Source organism: Lactuca serriola, chromosome 3 (assembly GCF_051521515.1).
Source record: "Lactuca serriola cultivar US96UC23 chromosome 3, Lser_US96UC23_V15, whole genome shotgun sequence".
NCBI classification, from domain to species: domain Eukaryota; kingdom Viridiplantae; phylum Streptophyta; class Magnoliopsida; order Asterales; family Asteraceae; genus Lactuca; species Lactuca serriola.
Window position 1 is genome coordinate 10,573,304 of NC_136410.1, and position 23,449 is coordinate 10,596,752.

The 23,449-nt window shown below is 39.1% G+C and overlaps 1 protein-coding gene across 1 annotated transcript; it reads right to left on the reverse strand.

Moving 5' to 3' along the window:
• Window positions 1-20,485: 20,485 nt before the first annotated feature.
• On the reverse strand, window positions 20,486-23,328 carry LOC145091464 (short-chain dehydrogenase TIC 32, chloroplastic-like). The gene is made up of 7 exons (XM_079029196.1): window positions 22,546-23,328; window positions 21,772-22,003; window positions 21,587-21,666; window positions 21,334-21,487; window positions 21,070-21,230; window positions 20,910-20,956; window positions 20,486-20,813 (listed from the first exon to the last, which is right to left on the reverse strand). The coding sequence occupies exons 1-7, from the start codon at window positions 22,652-22,654 to the stop codon at window positions 20,649-20,651; spliced, it is 948 nt and encodes a 315-aa protein (XP_078885322.1). The 5' UTR covers window positions 22,655-23,328; the 3' UTR covers window positions 20,486-20,648.
• Window positions 23,329-23,449: the final 121 nt, after the last annotated feature.

A 23,449-nucleotide genomic window follows, 5' to 3' on the forward strand; every position in this document is an offset into this window, starting at 1 on the left:
AGTTTATTTTTATTATTTATTTTTAGTAGGCCGGGACAAGAAAACTCTGTTATAAATTCATAACTTCTTCATCCGACATCCGTTTTCATTTGTCTTTTTACTATTGCACTACTATCAACAAGATCTTCGATTCTCGTTTAGATTGTTTCGGCTAAAAACTGCTCGATCTCAAATCGAGTATTTGGGCTGCATACCGCTAAGTCGAAACTTAGAAAAATCATAACTTCCTCATACGAAGTCAGATTTGGACGTTCTTTTTATGCACGCTCACAGTTTAACGAACTCTACGACTTTCATTTAGATCGCTAAGGCTAAATATCTCTCTAACGTAAATTCACTTTTTACGTCATTCAGCGTCGTGCCGGTTCTGTCGCGAAACTTCGACAGGTCATAACTTCTTCGTTATAACTCGCATTCCGGCGTTCTTTATATGCACGGAATCCATGTAACATATACTATAATTTAGTTAAGATTACTCTTTCTAAATAATCTTCCATCAAAAAGTCATTTTTGACGCTTATCGTCTCTAAATTGACTAGCCCTAATCTACGGGCGTTACACTCCTAAACTCAATTTACCTTATTCATCAATTTCATTAATCTCACTTTCGTGAGCTTTTAGAAAATTATACAAATTTCCCAATGATTAACCATCAAAACTTTCTTGAGTTTTAATCATCAGACTGATGTTCCTCCATTCCTTTCGCAAACCCATAAGAAAAGTGAGATTGAACTCCAAAGAATAACGAGTCACTCCATTTCGAGAACATTTGAAAATCAATTACTTGAGCTCGGCTGATTTCTCGCATCATACCCTATTTTTCTTTATAAAAATCATTTTAGAAAATTCATTTTCTTTCAAAAAGATTTTGAATTCATCAGTTTGAGTTTAGACACACATGAAAGTGTGCCCAAATCCCTCAAACCAAGGCAATGAAACCAACTTGTAACGTCCCAAAAATTCATAGTAAAATTTTCATTTTTAAAATAATAAACCATACAAACAAGTTGATCCAAAACCGATCAAAAAGAATATATTATATAAAATCAGTGTAAAGATCATAAATTGCCAATACGAAAAACTCTGGGGGATGTTGTGTAGTCACACTGGGTCCTTCTCTTTCGTACCGAAAGTAACTGAAACCATAAACATAAAATTATAAGCACAAAGCTTAGTGAGTTCCCCAAAATACCATATACTATACATATCATAGAGATTGCTATGTGCCAACCATAGTCTTTACATTATGCCATGGACCGCATCATGGTCTTTCCTTGCCAGGCCAGGGGCCAAAACCTTGGGTCTTACAGACAAGTGCTAAGAGCCACCTCTCGGTCTTCCATGCAAGTATCACAAAGACAACTAGCATACCACATATAATTGCCAAGCTCCAAACATTGGACTTGCATATAATTGCAAGGAGCCGTATCCATGTCTTTCATGTAATTACCAGATGCCACCACTCGGTCTTCCTATATAACATATCCTAGTCAACCGACATTGGTGCCTTCGACCCACGGGTAGAGTGAAGAGACCCACCTGAATTACAATGCTGACTAAAACCCCGTGCACCGTCGTATCGATCACAACCAACAACTCTCGCCGCCAAAAGATGGGTGCTAAACACTTCCTAAAAATCCACGAAAGGCAAACCTTAAGTCTACCTTATAAAAATAAAGATTGACCAAAAGTCAACCCAAGACAAAAGTCAACGGTCAAAGTCAAAGTCAATAGCCCATAATGTTAACTATTCATTCTCACATCGTGTCACACCCCGAAAACCGAAGGCGGAAACATTTCCGGGGGTTGACTCCACGTTGAGTACCAAATCCAATGTACATAGTAAGTAAAGTAGAACAACCATTACATTACATATAAAAGTTTTACAATTGTTTTCAAAAGTAAAGTTGTACAGTTGTGATACATAGTATATATATATATGAACAAAATGAAACGGGTCTTCTGAGTACTCCAACTTCGAGCAAAAAGGATCTTCGGTACCTGTTCTAACGTTGACCTGAGAACACAAGTGGTTTTGAAAATCAGCATAACGTTGGTGAGTTCATAAGTAGTTTTGTTTTGTGAAAATGTTCATACTTCCTTTCTGTTTCTGAAAAATGTAACACACGCTAAGAAAATCCCACATTTTCTTAAAAGTTGATTGTTGTTTCACAATTACAAAGTATAGTAGGTTTGTACACTGAAAACATGTTACTCATGTGAAAAATGTATAGTTTGATTATCCGGTTTGTTAAACTGTTCTGCTTGAGTTCCAATGTATCCCCAGGAAAGTCCCATATTTTCCTAATTGTGAGTTATCATTTGTAAAAGATGTAATGTTATCTGTTTTGTTACACTTTTCTAATTAAGTATATGTTCCCCAGGAAGGCCCCATGTTTTCCTGATTGTGGGTTTCCATTGTAAAGATGTATTCTGTTAGGCTTGGTTATGTACAAGATTTCCCAGGAAAGTCCCATACTTTCCTGAATGTTGGTTTTCAATGTAAAAGATGTATAAAGTTATTCATTATTACCATAAGTAAATCTCTGTTATCCTAATTGTGAGTTCCATAACCATACTAAAGACTGAACCTGTGGCGATAAGTAGTCCACAACATTATGACTTTCGTCACCCTTGAACCATTTCGGTTCGGCTGTAGCTAGCCCCCAGGTGTGGGGTAGTCAGCCCCGTATAGATCTATACACTCAAGTCACGCTCTCTAAATCCCAGAGATTCTGGTTACGGGTATAGTCCTCCACTCGCGTATCTCTGTGGAGTGTTCGCCGAGGACGTTTACGGCCCAAGCTTGATCCTTAGCCGTAAACACATGCTCTAGGTCCTAAAACTCAATTTAAACATCAAATTGAAGGCTAAAGAGGTTAGATAACAAGTTAGGGATGTTACCTATTTGATTTGGAGCCTTAATTCTTTGTTTTTGGACCTTTGATTTTGGATGAGGAGAGAGGTTGGAAGTGTTTATGGAAGAAATGGCCAAAAGCTTCAAATGAAAGCTTTGAATCACTTATATAGTGTTCGGGAATTGAACACGACGGAATTCTACCCGATACCGGCGTTAGGCGGGGCTTTTGGTTGCACCCGACCAAGTTGCCGTAACCCGACATGGTCAATTCTAGAATTATTCCGTTAACTATAATGGAGTGTTAGAATGATTCCTAATGGCATTAATACACCCATTAAGTCATTTTAGATCGATATATGTTAATGACTTAATTTAATGATGAAATCGGAAACAGATTTGGAAACATCGTTTGGTTGATCGAATTGGATTACAATTTGAGTTACAAGAAGTGATATGAAATTTCGGGTTGTTACATTATCCCCCCGTTAGAGGGAATTTCGTCCCGAAATTCAAGACAAGATACAAGATAATATACAAATCATGGATCTATAAAGAGTTGTGGATACTTCTGTTTCATCGAGTCTTCCCGCTCCCAAGTGAACTCCGGTCCCTGCTTGGCATTCCAGCGAACCTTCACTAACGGGATGCGACTTTGTTTCGTACGTTTGACTTCTCGATCCATGATTTCGATCGGTTCCTCCACGAAGTTGAGGTTTTCATCGATCTCGATCTCGTCTAACGGAATCACTAGGGTTTCATCGGATAGGCACTTCTTGAGATTTGAAACATGGAAGACGGGATGGATGTTACTGAGCTCGTGAGGTAAATGAAATTTATAGGCTACCGGACCAATCCTGGTGAGGATCTCGAAAGGTCCAATGTACCTCGGATTAAGTTTCCCACGCTTACCAAAGCGAATAGTGCCTTTCCAGGGCGAGACCTTCAACAGGACATGGTCTCCAACCTGGAATTCCAGTGGTTTCCGACGGTTATCAGCGTAACTCTTCTGGCGCTCACGTGAAGCTTTCAGTCGTTCTCGTATTTGGATGATCTTCTCGGTGATTTCACGGATGATCTCAGGACCAGTGAGAGCACTGTCGGGGACTCGACTCTTGGCTAGTTGTGTATCTCCCACTTCGGCCCAGCACAGAGGGGATCTGCACTTACGACCGTATAGGGCTTCGAACGGGGCAGCCCTAATGTTGGTGTGATAACTGTTGTTGTATGAGAATTTGATCAAAGGTAGATGTGCGTCCCATGACTTTCCAAAGTCAATGACACATGTCCTAAGCATGTCTTCCAGAGTTTGGATTGTTCTCTCACTCTGTCCATCTGTCTGAGGATGGTACGCCGTGATTATATCTAGTTTGGTTCCAAGAGTTTTCTAGAGAGACTGCCAAAACCGGGAGGTAAACCTGCTATCTCGATCAGAGATAATGGATGCAGGTACACCGTGCAGTCAGACTACCTCCTGGATATAAATCAGCGCGAGTCTTTCCATCTTGTATGATTCTTTGATTGGAACGAAGTGAGCTGACTTTGTCAAACGATCGACAATCACCTAAATGGTATCGTACCCACTCGAGCACTTGGGTAGTTTGGTGATGAAATCCATGGTGATCATCTCCCATTTCCATTCAGGTATCTCGGGTTGCTGGAGCAGACCCGAGGGTTTCTGGTGCTCAACTTTTACTTTGGCGCAAGTCAGACACTTGCCCACAAACGTAGCTATCTCAGCCTTCATGCTTGGCCACCAGTATTGTTTCTTGAGATCTAAGTACATCTTGTCAGACCCCGGGTGAACAGAGTATTTGGTTCTGTGCGCTTCCTCCATAACTATCTCTCTGAATCCTCCGAACTTGGGAATCCAGATTCGATCCATGAAACAATGGACTTCGTCACCTCAGATCTCAAGTTTCTTTTCCATTCCTCTCAAGGCTTCAGTCGACACATTCTCGGGTTTGAGGGCTTCTAATTGGGCTTCTCGGATTTGCATGGGTAGGTTGGAATGGATGGTCATCGTCTGGTTCTTCACTTTACGGCCTGCACTCTCCTTTCGGCTAAGGGCATCTGCTACCACATTGGCCTTGTCGGGATGGTAACGGATTTCACACTCATAATCACTGAGTAGTTCTACCCATCGCCTTTGTCTCATGTTCAAGTCTTTCTGATCAAAGATGTGTTGCAGGCTCTTGTGATCAGTGAAGATTGTGCACTTGGTTCCGTAGAGATAATGTCTCCAAATCTTCAACGCAAAGACTACGACTCCTAGTTCCAAGTCGTGCGTGGTATAGTTGACCTCGTGTGCTTTCAACTGTCTAGAAGCATAGGCAATTACTTTTCCCTTTTGCATAAGCACACAGCCTAAGCCTTGATTAGACGCATCGCAGTAGACAACGGAGTCCTCTGTCCCTTCGGGTAAGGACAGAACAGGTGCGTTGCACAAGGCTTTCTTCAGTGTTTGGAATGCGGTTTCTTGTTTATCACTCCAACAAAAGGGTACACCTTTCTGTGTTAGAGTGGTTAGAGGTTTGGCGATTCTGGAAAAGTTCTGGATGAATCTCCGATAATAGCCAGCGAGACCCAAGAATTGTCGGATTTCTGTGGGTGTCTTCGGTGCTGACCAATTCTCTATCGCCTTTATCTTGGAAGGATCTACATGAATACCCTCCTCGCTTATCACATGACCAAGGAAAGTTACCTTCCGAATCCAGAACTCGCATTTGGAAAATTTCACGTACAACTTCTCGGATCGCAGGGTCTCCAACACTAGCCTCAAGTGTTGTTTGTGGTCTTCTTCACTTCGGGAATAGACGAGTATGTCATCAATGAACATAATGACAAACTTGTCCAGATAAGGATGACACACCCGGTTCATCAAGTCCATGAACACTGCCGGTGCGTTGGTTAGACCAAAGGGCATCACTACGAACTCGTAGTGTCCATATCGAGTCCTGAAAGCTATTTTGGAAACATCACTCTCATGAACTCGTAGCTGATGATACCCTGATCGAAGGTCTATCTTGGAGAAGTAACTGGCTCCCCGGATTTGATCGAAGAGGTCGTCTATTCGCGGAAGAGGATATCGGTTTTTAACAGTCAACTTGTTCAGCTCGCGATAATCAATACACATACGAAAGGATCCATCTTTCTTCTTGACAAACAAAACCGGAGCTCCCCAGGGTGAGGAACTCGGTCTAATGAATCCTTTACTAAGCAACTCGTTGAGTTGACTGGATAACTCCTGCATTTCTGCTGGAATTAAGCGATACGGAGACTTCGCTACGGGAGTAACTCCAGGAATTAGGTCAATACGGAACTCGACCTGACGCTCGGGAGGGATTCCTGGAAGCTCTTCGGGAAACACATCAGGAAAGTTACAGACTTCGGGGATGCTCGCGAGGTCTTTAACTTCCTGCTTCTCATTGATTACATGGGCCAAGAATGCAATACACTCCTTTCGCAGGAGTTTCTGAGCTTTGATGCAGGAAATGATACAAAGGTTGGAACCGTGTTTATCACCATAGATTACTAGAGTTTGACCCGAAGGAAGGTTGAGACGGATGGATTTTTTGAAACAAAGGATATCCGCATGATTGGGACTCAACCAATCCATGCCAATGATGACATCAAAGCTCTTTATGGATACTGGCATAAGATCGATGGGATACGAATGGTCGTTCAGGGTAAGGGTACAACCTACGAACACCTCGCTAGCGCTTTCCTTCTCTCCGTTAGCCATCTCGATGGTAAATATTTCGGTTAAAGGTTGGGAATTATGTTTTAGGTTATGTTTGAATGCATGACTAATAAAGCTCCTCTCAGCACCCGAATCGAAAAGAATATTAGCATATGAGTTGTCGAGAAGGAACGTACCCGAGACAACAGTGGGATCGGCGACCGCTTCCTCCCGTCCCATGGCGAGGACCCTTCCGGTATTATTAGCTGTAGACTTTTTCGGGCAGTTCCTTTTAAAGTGCCCGGCTTCACCACAGTTGTAACAGGCTTGACCGACACCTGTTCCAGAAGATTGATTGGCCGATTGAGCTGGAGCCTTGCAAAATCGGACTGTATGCCCCTTCTTACCACAATTAGTACAGGAAAGTTCTCGACAGGGGCCAGGATTGTGGTGATACTTGCACTTTTCACAGAGAGGGAGATTACCAGCATACCGGTTGGTAGGAGTTGGAGCTATGGATCCCACAACAGAAGCAGCAACAACGGGGGTAGTAGCAGCATTGACTGCTACTGTTTGTTGTCTTTTGGAGGAGCCTTGGGAAGATTGACCCTTCTTCTTCTTCCAGAATTTTCTTTTCTCACCACTGCTTTTAGTCGACTCAGGGGCAGTGGTGGCTTCCTCAACATCATCACTGTGATCAATTATGGCTTGGGCTAAAGTCTTAGCACTATCGTATGTGTCCGGGGGAGCAGCTAAGACGTGACCTTTTGTTGGATTGGTTAGCCACCAAATAAACCTCTCGACCTTTTTGCTTTCAGGAGTGACCAAACCAGGGCAGAGAAGGGCAAGATCATCGAATCGGGAAGTATATGCAGCAATGTCGGAACCTTTCATCTTCAGGTTCCAGAGCTCATGCTCTAGTTTCTGCATTTCACCACGGGGACAGTATTCGGCAAGGAGGAGTTCCTTCATGGCGTTCCAACCCATGGCATTGGCTACGGGTAGGGTCAAGGATTTGGCTCGGCTATTCCACCATGTCAAGGCTTTATTACTGAAGGTATAGGCTGCAAATTTGACCTTATCGGACTCAGCACAGGCACAGATTTCGAATATGGATTCGATTTTCTCGAACCATCGGGATAGGGAAATGACACCTCCAGTGTCATCAAAGGATGTTGGTTTTGCATTCATGAAATCCTTATAGGAACTTCAATGTCTCTGATTGCTTTCTTGATCTTGAGTACCACCTCCTGAACCACCGGAACTACCGGTGTTCAATTGGGACATGGCAGCTGCCACCGCGGCGGTAACAGCTGTTTGGAATAACACGGGATCAATTTCAGGAGGAGGTGGTGGCGGAGGGTTGTTGGTCTTTGAGCTGGGTCTCTTTCTTGGAGGCATCTTGATCTAATAAGATCAAGAAAGAGAGGATGATAAGTCCTCTGAATTGAATCGAGAGATATGACAGATATAAATTTCGAATAAGCGATAAGGCAGGAAAAATTATCAAAGCAGGTAAACTATCGCTACAGAATGATCGAGGATCTATGCGTGAACGAGGATTTCTACAAAGGATTGATTCGAGAAATACTCCCATAGTATTTCATGATTCGTTACGACACTGGCTCGATGTTTGTGGTATTAGGGTAAGTTTTAGGCATGCCGCATACCACAGTCACTCCCAAGCACATGTTGGCCGTGTCTCAAATGAATATAGTTGGCCAAGCTATATTGATCCAAGACACAACTACATAATTGCTCAGGTTTAACCGCAATACACAACACCCATTTACTTATGTTTTGTTCTATTTATAGTTACGGATCTCGACGGCTCGGTATACTTATATACTTTTAAAAATACTTATAGTTTGAAGATACTTTTATTTCAGAGCACTTAGGCCCTTTAGTGTTTATAGTTTTATACCATGTAAGGTTTGGTATACTATATTCACTATAAAGAAGGGCTCTGATACCAATTTGTCACACCCCGAAAACCGAAGGCGGAAACATTTCCAGGGTTGACTCCATGTTGAGTACCAAATCCAATGTACATAGTAAGTAAAGTAGAACAACCATTACATTACATATAAAATTTTTACAATTGTTTTCAAAAGTAAAGTTGTATAGTTGTGATACATAGTATATATATATATGAACAAAATGAAACGGGTCTTCTGAGTACTCCAACTTCGAGCAAAAAGGATCTTCGGTACCTGTTCTAACGTTGACCTGAGAACACAAGCGGTTTTGAAAATCAGCATAACGTTGGTGAGTTCATAAGTAGTTTTGTTTTGTGAAAATGTTCATACTTCCTTTCTGTTTCTGAAAAATGTAACACACGCTAAGAAAATCCCACATTTTCTTAAAAGTTGATTGTTGTTTCACAATTACAAAGTATAGTAGGTTTGTACACTGAAAACATGTTACTCATGTGAAAAATGTATAGTTTGATTATCCGGTTTGTTAAACTATTATGCTTGAGTTCCAATGTATCCCCAGGAAAGTCCCATATTTTCCTGATTGTGAGTTATCATTTGTAAAAGATGTAATGTTATCTGTTTTGTTACACTTTTCTAATTAAGTATATGTTCCCCAGGAAGGCCCCATGCTTTCCTGATTGTGGGTTTCCATTGTAAAGATGTATTCTGTTAGGCTTGGTTATGTACAAGATTTCCCAGGAAAGTCCCATACTTTCCTGAATGTTGGTTTTCAATGTAAAAGATGTATAAAGTTATTCATTATTACTATAAGTAAGTCTCTGTTATCGTAATTGCGAGTTCCATAACCATACTAAAGACTGAACCTGTGGCGATAAGTAGTCCACAACATTATGACTTTAGTCACCCTTGAACCATTTCGGTTCGGCTGTAGCTAGCAGCCAGGTGTGGGGTAGTCAGCCCCGTATAGATCTATACACTCAAGTCACGCTCTCTAAATCCCAGAGATTCTGGTTACAGGTGTACTCCTCCACTCGCGTATCTCTGTGGAGTGTTCGCCGAGGACGTGTCTCCAATCGTACAGGAATAACAAATTTACTAGTAATAATATGATAATCCTCCATTCGCATATCTCTGTGGAATGTTACCGAGGACAAGACAGTGTACAAATTATATTTTTCATGTGTTCTAATGTCATGCTTTTAACTGATAAAATATGGAAAACCATTTGTGAAATATATAAAACATAACAGTTTATAAAACCCATTTCACAAATAAATGTTTACGTGATCTGCGTGTTCTACTGGTTATCAGTTGTGTATATTAGTATTAAAAGCATATGAAATGTGAAACACACACACACAAAAATAAGTTTTGAGTACAAGAAAACCCTTGTACTTTGCTTGTGTTCCCCCCTTGAAAATAGTGAAAAACATTGAAAAAAGGTAGGGGTATGAACTCACCGGACTCGGAAATGCGACGGTTTTGGATACTAGACGTTGGTTCGGGGCTTGTTTACTCGCGATGTCCCTATGTAACATGTAATAATGTCCATATATAACTAATTAGATTTACAATCACTAACCATATGGAACATTACACTCCAACGAGGTTAAACACCTCAAAACGAGTGTTTGGAGTGACCCGGGTGACATCTACGGATGTATATTGACACTAGGGACTTAGGACTTGTGTTTACTCCCCAAGAGTAAACATATTAGGGAGTTTACAGCCACAAAACACACACACACACATGAGTTTACGGCCGTAAACTCATGTTGGTGTGATTTTGAGGGTTTAATGGCTTGAATGGACATGGGGATTGTTGGAATGGACTTCTAAAATGCCTTGGATTAATTTGTTTGGATTTATACCATTTAAATGGGAGTTTACGGCCTTAAGCTTGGAGTTTACGGCCGTAAACTCTACTATGGTCAAGAATAATTCATTTGAGGTACAAAGAACAATCACATGTGATTCTAGTTAATTTTCCAAGCCTTGTTATGAATTTAGGGCACCATTTAACATATTTTTAGGATTTTACGGCCTAGAGGCATGTTCTATGGCCGTAAAATCTTCTATGCTCATGAAAAATTAGTTTTTGACACTTGAAACAATCACATGTGATTCTAGAAATTTATGCAAGCCTTTGGAGTGAATTAGATGCATCTTTTGACATAGTTTCATGAGTTTATGGCCAAAGGGTATGTTCCTAGGCCGTAAACTCCTATATGTGGTATTTTTGATGTGTTTAAGGTCTCTAAACTATTTTTAGATGGTTCTAGGATTTACCACAAGGCTATTGGTTAAGTTTCAAGGCATTCTAACATGTAAAAATGAGTTTATCCCCCATGTTTATGGAGTTTACGGCCCAAGCACATGTCTTGGCCGTAAACTCTTGTTTTTCCCTCAAAATGAATGTTTAGGGTGTTCCAATTCCAGGTTTGTAAGCCTCAAAGTCATATCTAAGTCCCAACAATGATTTGGAAGGGTTAATTGGCTCGAAAACCGCATTTTTAGGTGTTTACGGCCCAAGCTTGATCCTTGGCCGTAAACACATGCTCTAGGTCCTAAAAATCAATTTAAACATCAAATTGAAGGCTAAAGAGGTTAGATAACAAGTTAGGGATGTTACCTCTTTGATTTGGAGCCTTAATTCTTTGTTTTTGGACCTTTGATTTTGGATGAGGAGAGAGTTTGGAAGTGTTTATGGAAGAAATGGCCAAAATCTTCAAATGAAAGCTTTGAATCACTTATATAGTGTTCGGGAATTGAACACGACGGAATTCTACCCGATACCGGCGTTAGGCGGGGCTTTTGGTTGCACCCGACCAAGTTGCCGTAACCCGATATGGTCGATTCTAGAATTATTCCGTTAACTATAATGGAGTGTTAGAATGATTCCTAATGGCATTAAGATACCCATTAAGTCATTTTAGATCGATATATGTTAATGACTTAATTTAATGATGAAATCGGAAACGGATTTGGAAGCATCGTTTGGTTGATCGAATTGGATTACAATTTGAGTTACAAGAAGTGATATGAAATTTCGGGTTGTTACACATCGTGACCAGCCCTTGGCCACGTCGTCAGAGCTCACTCAGTTCGATTCTAACTCATCTCAACTCAACTCAGCCAACTCAGATATGCAAATCCATTGGAGCTGACCTCACAACATGACCAGTCTTCTCTCACGTCATGAGCTCCAAGAACCTTAACAAAAACACGGCCATTCAACCCTTACGTTGTGAGACCCTATGTCTCACATCGTGAGCACATCCTGAAGTCAAAATCCAACCATTTAAGTCCTAAATCCATTAAGCCTTTTAGTCTAACTTTCCAGAAGGTCTTATTACTCCATAATACACTTAAAAGTCGATGCTTTATGGGAATGTATGTCTAATACATGTCTAGATCTCATTTGGGACCAATATTGAAGAAAAGATCATCCAACTTTCATGGAAGGTTCCTAAACCCAGCCATTCACTAGATTTGAATTTCCTGACACTATAAAGACCCTTATTACCCATAAAGTTGCCAAATTTATGGTTTCCATACATTCAAACTTGCTCAACCAAGGAGAAAAATGGGACAAAACTTAGATTTAGCCACAAACATTAATAAAGGTGGAAGCTTTGATACTTATAAGGGTCCAGAAACAATGTGAGGTGATGATGATGATGAATCCTTGCAAGCCTCTTCAAAATTTCACCTTATTCTTCTTCTCCTCTTCTTCTTCAAACCAGGAAATGCTCCAAAATGGCCAAGAATCAATCAAGGGATGGAGGTTAGGGTTTTTCTGAGGTGAAAGAGGGTTTGGAGGCTGATAATGAAGCCTAAAATGGATTTAGAGGGAGTTAAATACGAAGGATACCCTAAATGATCATGGGCTTGGGTTGCATCAGTCCTCACGTTGTGACCCTCTATGTCTCACGTCATGGGACCAATCCCGAACAAATTTTTCATAATAACCCATCTCATGTCATGACCAATCAAAGGTCACGTCGTGAAGCTCCATTTCTTTCAAAATTCGACCTTTTGACTCCTTGAAACCCTAAATCGATCCATCCTATACAACGGGTGTTACACATAAACATTAACATGGATAAAATCCAAGTGCTTATAGATATATAGATGTGTAAACCTGCAATTGGCTGTGAACTTATCCGTGAAGTCAACGTGTTGGTCTAACCAGATCCGACCTAACCCTTGCTAAAAATAAAAGCTTCTCAACTTCTATCGATGATGTGATATGCAAAAAGCAAAGTGTGTCTAAATCGTGTTATTTTGCAAGCTTGTATCTCACGACAGTGTCCTAACTAAATGTGCATGTAGACCTGGTTCATCCCTTAACATCCATTAAATCCTTTTAACGCTAAAGGAAAGGAAAGCCCTATAAACCCTTCAAATGTTTTGTTACCTACCAATGTAGAAAAAGGAAACAAGCCAACTTGTTAATTTCTTAACAGTTTCCAACTTAAATCTCTAAAACAAACAAAATATGATAAACCAAAAATGGAAGACATATCCTTAATTATCCACATCCGGAGTTCTTTACCAAGATCTAATCTTCATTTAGCCAAACAACAAGAGAAAAAAAATGACAAACTGATTCAATATCCTCCTCTTGCAACGAGTATAAAGTTGACTCCAAATCAATGCCTTGTTGATCTAAGTTTACTTTCATCGCCAAGAGATTTGGTGACTTATGCTAAGCCAAAGACATTGAATCTAATTGGTACCAACTTATTCCATCTCGTAAGAACATCAATCAAAACGAACTTAAGTCATGTTCGACACACAACATTTGAGAGCTTCTAGCTTTAAAGAAAAAACTCGAAAAAAGAAAATATTTGTTCGGCAGTAAAAGCTTCTAACTTTTAACAAAAAAATATTTTATAATTTTGCAAATTCTTTATTATTATTATTACTTTAAATCAATGGTGTTTTTTAGATAACTACTTTTATGTAATTTGAAAGAAGTCCATATTGACTTCGAGAAGAAACTAAAAGTGAGGGGGGGGGAGTTGTTTTGTTATATATAGAAGTATGTATTTTATATTTTCATACCATGAAACTTGTTGAGGCTTGGTTTATACCAAATTTACTCCAAAATTTAGTTGGTTTTAGCCTTGGAGTTAAAAAATTAGGAGCAGTTTGGGTCTGTTATACAAACTAACCGGCGGTTAGTCTTCTTGTTAAACCCACCCGGTTGAACATGTTTCTCTTGAATCGCCTAGTTGAACACGGTCAGAAAACCATGTGGTTTTCTATTCTAGATTTTTCATGTTGTAGATTGATTTGGTTTAAGTTGAGCTCAAACTATTCGAAAGTATTGTTGGTGATTTGTTATCATGAATGTTATTTAAGTGTAATAGGATTACTTTGTTGACTAAAAATGATCTTGATAAATATTAAACAAGTAAGGAAGGTGTGGAGTACACACTTGTTTAAGTTTGATCAAGTATCAAAGTACACTGTCATTTAAGGGCAAAACCCCTGAACGAACGGGGGTCCGGGGGCAGCGCCCTTGGGAGCGGGGTCCAAGGGGCAGAGCCCTTGGCTGGGTTATATTGCTGTATTAAAAATGCATCAGAAAATCCAAATTTTGAATATTTGACCCGGTTTTGACTTTGCATTAATCCTTATACCAAACCCGGATTTATAACAGTTTTGACTGTTGAGAAAAACTGTTATATGACAGTTTTGACAGTTTTCAGACAAGGAATGTATATAACCAATTTTTAGTCAGTTTTCTGATACTCACGAAAATTACACCATCTCATTCTCTCTTTCTTTCTCTTTGATTTTATCTGAGTCTTATCCAATTGAGGATTTGAGAGTACCACCCAAATACTTCGATTTGAAAGTGATTATCACGATTCTCAGATTTCCAAGTGTCACTACACCATATTTCTCACAAGTATTATTGAGCCAAGCATGACTGCATGATTATTGGAATATTCTACTCATGAAGCTTGTGAGCTTAGTTATATTTACTCATTTAAGTCAATTCGAAATCGAAAGTGTCGACTAATTTGTCAAGGCTTTTATTTTTGCATGAGGCGAATTTCAAGCTTGAATATTTGACTCGAATCATACTTCTTTACACTCTACAATTACGGGTATAAAACAATAACACATAAAATCATATCTTGATAATATTGGAAATTAGTAAAGAGTGCCCACTTAAGTTGTAAGAGTGGAAGGTGTAAAAATAATAGATTTATATTTTTCAATGATTCAACGCATCCAATCATCAGCTATCATATTGGACCGTCTTATCGATTATATTGCTGCAAAATCTAATGCGAGACCATATAGCATGTCACAGAAGGCCACTTTAGCCCTTATTTGGGTCGTTTCCAAACCAAAGTAGAGCCTAAAACTAAAATATATAAACGAGTTTCATTCATCATATAAACTAAAAACGATTACATAAAACATCTAAAACCCTTGTTACCACAAATACCATTATATATAAAAAGTTAAAAACATACAACATTATTTGTTTTATGAAATTTACATCGGTCCAAGAAGTTGACGACCAGATTACTTTGAATTCGTCAACCTCAAACTGAAATCCCAGAGTTTGTTGGCGAGTTCAGGGTCTTGAGCATAGTTGCTTGCTTTAGACAAGTTGCTACCCGTAAAATACTGGCCACTAACTCCCTTTACTCGTGGATGCAGTGCCACATAGCATGTACTTGTAGCCCCTTGACCATAATTATAGTTTATATATAATCAGTCTTTTTTAATCATCTTTGATAAAATAAGCAATGAATAAAGCCGAACAAGTGGAGAATTTAAGAAACCTGTGGGATGTTCTTCAAGAATCGGTTGAATATACCATAGAATACAGCTGCACCATTTTGAGGTGCATTTTGGTGCTTTGAAGGAAGGTGACCATCTTTGAAGCTTCTTTAAAGGAGTGAAGGATTATAAATCCAAAACCCCATCATCATTTGGCACTTATTTGAGGTATAAAGTCTTGAACTTGATGCTTCTCAGCTTAGATCTCTTTTGGTTTGGATTTATGGACCCTTTTAGTCCCATTGATGAGATCTTATGAGTTCATATCGTTTCTGAAGCTTAGAGTTGCCACTCTTGGGGTTATTTTGGTCATTGAGTCATAAAGTTGCCATTTTAAGGTCTAGATCCATCCATGCATGAGTTAAAGCCATTTTCATGAAGGTAGAATGTTATATTTTGAGTTTGGCTTCATTTAGGGCATGCAAAGTGTAGGTGTTAAGTTGTAAAAGTCGAATAGTATCTTGTAATGATTCTCATTTTGTATGTATTTTACTAAGTTTATTTTAAATGCGAAGTATAGCATGCGCAGTTTCACTGTATATGGCTTAGTATACTTTTTGTAAGTTCCCTATAAATAGGGACTTAGGCTTGAAGTTGAGATAACGATATCGAAACACAAAAACTCTCTTCAGCTTATTCTGTAATCAGTCTTAATAAAACGAGATCTGATTAATATTTACTTCGTGTGTTCTTTGTCATTCATGATTCAATTCTATTATTTCGCATCTTAAATCTCGATAACAATTTTCAACAATCTATTATTCACAAAGTCACAAAGTCAGTGACTTTATGGGTCTAGACATTGAATAGGACTCAAATCTATGGTTTGGACTTTTGGGCTAAGCATTAAGTGCTTAATGGAAAACGTTGGCGTAATATAGGAGTACGTGCAGCGTACAAGCCATCAAGCGTGTATTCGTAGCGTACAACTAAGTATGCCCTAAGTACTCAGTCAGAATGGGCTTCGCACCTTTGGGCCTCGGTTTGGGCCATTTCATGGACCTAGTTGCTTTGGGCCTTAGTGGGCCATCTGAAAACAGGCTTTTGTACTAAGGAAATTATGGGCTTGAGGGTAAGGCCCATTGGAGGGGTTTGGGCCGAATTTGGAAAATTGGGCCATAAGTGGGCCACAAGTGGGCCTTGGAAGATTAGTTAGTGTAGGGCCTTTTATATTGTGGATTTGGGCCTTAGTCATGGATCAAATTAGGACAGGGGTAAAATGGTCATTTTACCCCAATTATGGAGCGTTGGATATTGATTAGAACCCAAGTATTTATTGGGTGTTATTTTGTACTGATAGCTCAGGGAGTCATCAGGGCAACAACTAGGGATTTCTTTCTATGAGATTCAACATTTGAGGTGAGTTTCCTCATAGGGTTTAACGGGTCTAAGGCACCAATGTCGGCACTTATTGATTATGTTAGAATGCTAGGAGTCTGCATGACCCTTGCATGTGTTATGTGTTGCTATGTATATCGGGAGGGGCTCAATGACAGGCGATGCCTGAGGACTTGAACATATGCTAGTGTTTATGATCATTATATTTGTTAGCATGATTATGTTATATTGATTGTCTGTGTATAACGGGTGATGCCTAGTAACAGGCGAGGCATGAGAATAAAAGATTTGTATACCGAGTAGGGCTCGATGCCGGGAGAGGCCTGATGCCGGGCAGGGGCCCAGTGTATGATTTATTATGTATGGTATGGGGTTGTGTGGGGAACTCACTAAGCTTTGTGCTTACTGTTTTTAGTTTATGTTTTAGGTACTTCCGGTTGCAAAGGGAAGACCTCGGGTTGACTGCATCGCATACACCTTTGGGATTCCACATATGATATTTTACTCTAATTTTTATGACATTTGATACATTGGTTTTGTTGAGATGTATGGATGATATTGGAGAAATACTAGTTTATCTATTTTAAAAATGAAATTTTTGGGATCATATTTTGGGATGTTACACCAACCTTAGTCTTTCCATTATGCCACATGCCGTATCATGGTCTTTCCTTTCCAGGACGGGGGCCAAAACCCTGGGTCTTACAGATAAGTGCCAAGAGCCACCTCTCGGTCTTCCAAGCAAATATCAAAAAGACAACTAGCATACTACATATAACTGCCAAGGTCCAAACCATGGTCTAAGATATAATTGCAAGGAGCCATATCCAGGTCTTTCATGTAATTACAAGATGCCACCACTTGGTCTTCCTATATAACATATCCTATTCGACCGACGTTGGTGCCTTCGACCCACGGGTACAGTTAGGAGACTCACCTGAATCACAATGCTGACTAAAACCTCGTGCAACGCCACACCGATCACAACCAACCACTCTCACATCTAAAAGATGGGTTCTAAACACTTCCTAACAATCTACACAAGGCAAACCCTAAGTCTACCTTCTAAAAATAGAGATTGACCAAAAGTCAACCAAGCCAAAAGTCAATGGTCAAAGTCAAAGTCAACAACCCATAATGTCAACTATTCATCCTCATGTCGTGACCAGCCCTTGGTCACGTCGTGAGAGCTCACTCAATCCGATTTCAACTCATCTCAACTCAACTCAGCCAACTCAGACATGAAAAGCCATTGGAGTTGACCTCACAACGTGAGCATCCTTTTCTCACTCGTAAGCTCCAAGAAGTTTAACAGAAAACGAGGTCATTCCAGCCTCACATCGTGAGACCCTATGTCTCATTTCGTGAGCACAGTCTGAAGTCAAAATCCAACCATTTAAGTCCTTAATCCATTAAAAATTTTAGTCTAACTTTTCAAAAGGTCTTATTACTCCATAATACACTTAAAGTCGATGCTTTATAGGAATGTATGTCCAATACATGTCTATATCTCATTTAGGACCAATATTGAAGAAAATATTATCCAACTTTCATGGAAGGTTCCTAAACTCAACCATTCACTAGATCTGAACTTCCTAACACTCTAAAGAACCTTATTACCCATAAAGTTGCCAACTTTATGGTTTCCCCACATTCAAACTTGCTCAACCAAGGAAAAAAGTGGGACAAAACTTAGATCTAGCCACAAACAACAATAAAGGTGGAAGCTTTGATGCTTAAAAGGGTCCGGAAACAATGTGAGGTGAGGATGATGATGATTCCTTGCAAGCCTCATCAAAAGTTCACCTTATTCTTCTTCTTCTCTTCTTCTTCAAACCAAGAAATGCTCCAAATGGCCAAGAATCAAGCAAGGGATGGAGGCTATGGTTTTTCTAAGGTGAAAGAGGGTTTGGAGGCTGATAATGAACCCTAAAATGGGTTTAGAGGGACTTAAATATGAAGGAAACCCTAAATGATCATGGGATTGGGCTGCATCGATCCTCACGTCGTGATCCTCTATGTCTCACGTCATGAGACCAGTCCTGAACAAAATTTTCGTAATAACCCATCTCACGTCGTGACTAATCAAAGGTCACATCGTGAAGCTCCATTTCTTCCAAAATTTGACCTTTTGACTCCTTGAAACCTAAATCAATCCATCCTGGACAATGGGTGTTACACATAAACATGAACATGGATAAAATCCAAGCGCTTACAGATATATAGTTGTGTAAACCTGCAATTTCCTGTGAACTTATTCATGAAGTTAATGTGTTGGTCTAACCCGATCCGACCTAACTCCTGCTAAAAATAAATGCTTCTCAACGTCTAGCGATGATGTGATATGCAAAAAACAAAGTGAGTCTAAATCGTTCTATTTTGCAAGCTTGTGTCTCACATTTGTGGCCTAACTAAACGTGCATGTGGACATGGTGCATCCCTTAATAGCCATTAAATCCTTTTAACATTAAAGGCAAGGAAAGCCCTATAAACCCTTTAAATGTTTTGTTACCTACCAATATGGACAAAGAGAAACAAGCACTTGTTAATTTCTTCATAATTTGCCACTTAAATCTCTAAAACAAACTAAATATGACAAACCAAAAATGGAAGACATATCCTTAATTATCCACGTCTGAAGTTCGTTACCAAGATCTAATCTTCATTTAGCCAAACAAGAGAAAAAATGGCAAATTGATACAATATCCTCCTCTCACAACGAGCATAAAGTTGATTCCAAATTAATGCCCTGTTGATCTAAGTTTTCTTTCATCGCCAAGAGATTTAGTGACGTATGCTAAGCCAAAGACATTGACTTTAGTTGGTACCAACTTATTCCATCTCGTAAGAACATCAATCAACACGAACTTAAGTCATGTTCGACACACAATATTTAAGAGCTTCTAGCTTTAAAGAAAAAACTCGAAAAAAGAAAATTTTCGTTCGGCACTAAAAGCTTCTAACTTTTAACAAAAAAACTCATTTATAGTTTTGCAAATTGACTTAATTATTATTATTATTATTTTAAATCAATGGTGTTTTTTAGATAACTACTTTTATGTAATTAGAAAGAAGTCCATAGAAGATTTATTTTTTTTTCATATTTTCATACGATGAAACTTGTTGAGGCTTGGTTTGATTTACTCCAAATTTAAGTTGATTTTAGACTTGGAATTAAACAAATAAAGAGTAGTTTGGGCCTGAGCATCTCACCACCAGTTTTTATACAAACTAACCGGTTAGTCTTCTTATTAAACCCACCCGGTTGAACATGTTTCTCTTGAACCGTCTAGTTGAACACGGTCAGAAAACCATGTGGTTTTCTATTCTAGATTTGTCATGTTGTAGATTGATTTGGTTTAAGTTGAGCTCAAGCTATTCAAAAGTATTATTGAGCCAAGCATGACGGCATGATTATTGGAATATTCTACTCATGAAGCTTGTGAACTTAGTTATATGTACACATTTAAGTCGAGTCGAAATCGAAAGTGTCAGACTAATTTGTCAAGGCTTTTATTTTTGCATGAGGCGAATTTCAAGCTTGAATATTTGACTCGACTCAGACTTCTTTACACTCTACAATTACGGGTATAAAACAATAACAGATAAAATCATATCTTGATAATCTTGGAAATTAGTAAAGAGGGTCGCCTTAAGTTGTAAGACTGGAAAGTGTAAAAATAACAGATTTATATTTTTCAATGATTCAACGCATCCAATCATCAGCTATCATATTGGACCTGTCTTATATCCATTATACTGTTGCAAAATCCAATGCGAGACCAAATAGCATGTCACAGAAGGCCACTTTAGCCCTTATTTGGGTCGTTTCCAAACCAAAGTAGAGCCTAAAACTAAAATGTAGAAACGAGTTTCATTCATCATATAAACTAAAAACGATTACATAAAACATCTAAAACCCTTGTTACCACAAATACCATTATATATAAAAAGTTAAAAACATACAACATTATTTGTTTTATGAAATTTACATCGGTCCAAGAAGTTGACGACCAGATTACTTTGAATTCGTCAACCTCAAACTGAAATCCCAGAGTTTGTTGGCGAGTTCAGGGTCTTGAGCATAGTTGCTTGCTTTAGACAAGTTGCTGTCCGCAAAATACTGGCCACTAACGCCCTTTACTTGTGGATGCAGAGCCACATAGCATGTAGTTGCAGCCCCCTGACCACAATTATAATTTATATATAATCAGTCTTCTAATCATCTTTGATAAAATAAGCAATGAATAAAGCCAAACAAGTGGAGAATTTAAGAAACCTGAGGGATGTTCTTCAAGAAACGGTTGAATATACCATAGAATACAGCTGCACCAACACAAATTTATGATATTGGTCAGAATGAAAGAAGATATATTTAATCTTTGGGGAGTAAATAAGAAACTGGATGTGAAATTAGGGGTTGAGAGAGATATATATACCATTAAAACCGCCATTGCGTGCAAGGTTGGTGGCAATAACTCCAGGGTGCACAGCATTTGCAGTTATTTTCACACCTTCTTCCTGAAACCTCCTTGTGAGTTCTTTTGCATGCAATGCATTAGCCAGTTTTGATTGCCCATAAGCTGAGAACGCGCAATAGCTGTATCACAAATCACCAATAAACACCATATATATGCATGTTAATTCATTGTTTATAGAATTTAATGAGATGCTTCCAATCTTGAAAGAAAATAAAGGTTTACCTCTTCTCATCATTGATCTTATCGAACCTGATTCCTTCTTTGTATGTCATCCTATGAATCTCTGATGAAAGAATAACAATTCTTCCTTCTTTCCCACTTTCTTTCACAGTCTTTTTCATGGTATCCAACAATAAGTTTGTCAAAAGGAAGTTACCTAAATAACAAAACAAACCAATTCCTTTTCATCACCATGTATGTCCCTTTCTGCATCTAAAACAACATATAGAAGTAGTATGGAGAGCATGACACATACCAACATGGTTGGTTGCAAATTGCAATTCTATGTTGTCTTTGCTAAGAGAGAAGGGAGGAGTCATAATCCCTGCATTCAGACTTTTCAACACCAAATATCAACAGAATTAGTTCATTTGCAACATCTAAACTAATAACTAAATAACTAACCACAAAGGAATGTTTTAGATGATGAGATTGTCTTACATTAAGATGTTCAAAGGATACCCCTTTGAACGATACTGTGATGCAAACTGTCGCACAGATTGCATTGAGCTGATATCTAATTCCATCACATCAAGTTTTGCATTTGGGATTTTCTCAACAATGCTTTCTTTCACTTTTTTACCAGATTCAAGGTTTCTGACTGGCATAATGACATGTACCCCACGTAAGGCAAGCACACGTGTGGTTTCTAATCCGATACCACTCGTTGCTCCTGAAAGTCATATAAAATATGGGTGTAAAAGGATTGAATATGGATTAATGGATCATGCGCATATTTGTTTTATTAAAACATGTTACACGCAAATATGGTTCATAATATGAACGTATCCCTACTTTATAGTGCCAGTTCTCAATATTAAAGTTCAAATAGATTAGCGTTTTAACTACAACATCAATAAAAATCGTCCAGTAGTTATAGACAAACAACTGACAAATCACTGATTGATATGAACCGTTTATAAAGTTCATCATGAAATTGTCATACAGTTGAACATGTTATGGCTTAAGGGCCGGTTAAATCGATGTATAGGAAAATAGTTTCTGCAAATTGACATTCTTCTAACTCCTAGATTGACGATACACTTGGCACAACCAAACCATCAACAGTTTTTTTTTTTTACTTTTTTCCAAATGGTTGATTGAGGCCTATCACTGAACAATCATAAAAAACATAAGACTCGGGAGAAGCAATATCATATATAGTAAACAGAGGACATGAATACAGCCACACCCATGCATTAGAAGTAAGATTACCAGTAACAATGGCAGTGAGGCCGGTTCCATCAACTCCTTTAGTAACATCTTCAGCTGTAGAAGACGCAGCAAATCCAGATTTTCCCGTGCATATTGAAATCCATGTCATTTTTCCACTTAGAGGAAGATTTTGTAGTAGATGATTTCAAGTTGTAATAAAAACTTGCATCAAAGTACCACTATATATAATGTTACAGAGCATCAATCTAAGAAGAATATAATAACTGGGGCAAGCGATTGAATGCGCGGGCCACCCCAGATTCCAGAACCCGGTGCCTCCACTAGCCGCCGTAAGTGGATATTGAAAAATATGTCCAAATTTCCCGGCATCTTGATGAACAGGGGTTATGACTTATGACGTTATCCAACTTTAAGTCAGCAAACGGCCCCATCTTCCGTTAATGACTACCGGCGGCGACCTTGGGTTGGGTCCAAATATGCTAAATGACCCTCCTCGCCGCTGTAAACCTGTTGCGACAAAACAGGGCTCCGGATCTTAATCTCCTTGTTGATGACATCAATTAGTTGAACGTTCACTTTGTCTGACCCAGCAAAAGCATTGCCAGCATACCCAACCACTAGGCTATTATTCATCCAACTGAACTGAACAGAATCTGCTCATACCCATTACACGCCTCCTCGACGGCCCTAGCTCTCTTCACACGAGGCGACTCCTGATGAAGCTCGGTCGAGTCCGTCGTGGTTGTGCTTGTGCGCACAACATCACAGAAATTCCCAGTGAATGTGCTTGTTCTCGAGACGCTAATCGTTTGAAATGTGGTGAATGAGGGAATTAGGGGTCTTTTTTTGTTCCCCAACCAATTTGTCATATGTCAAAATTTGGTCCCTGGACTTTTTATTGTTCTTTAACAAAACTAAAATTTGGTCCCTGGACTTTTTATTG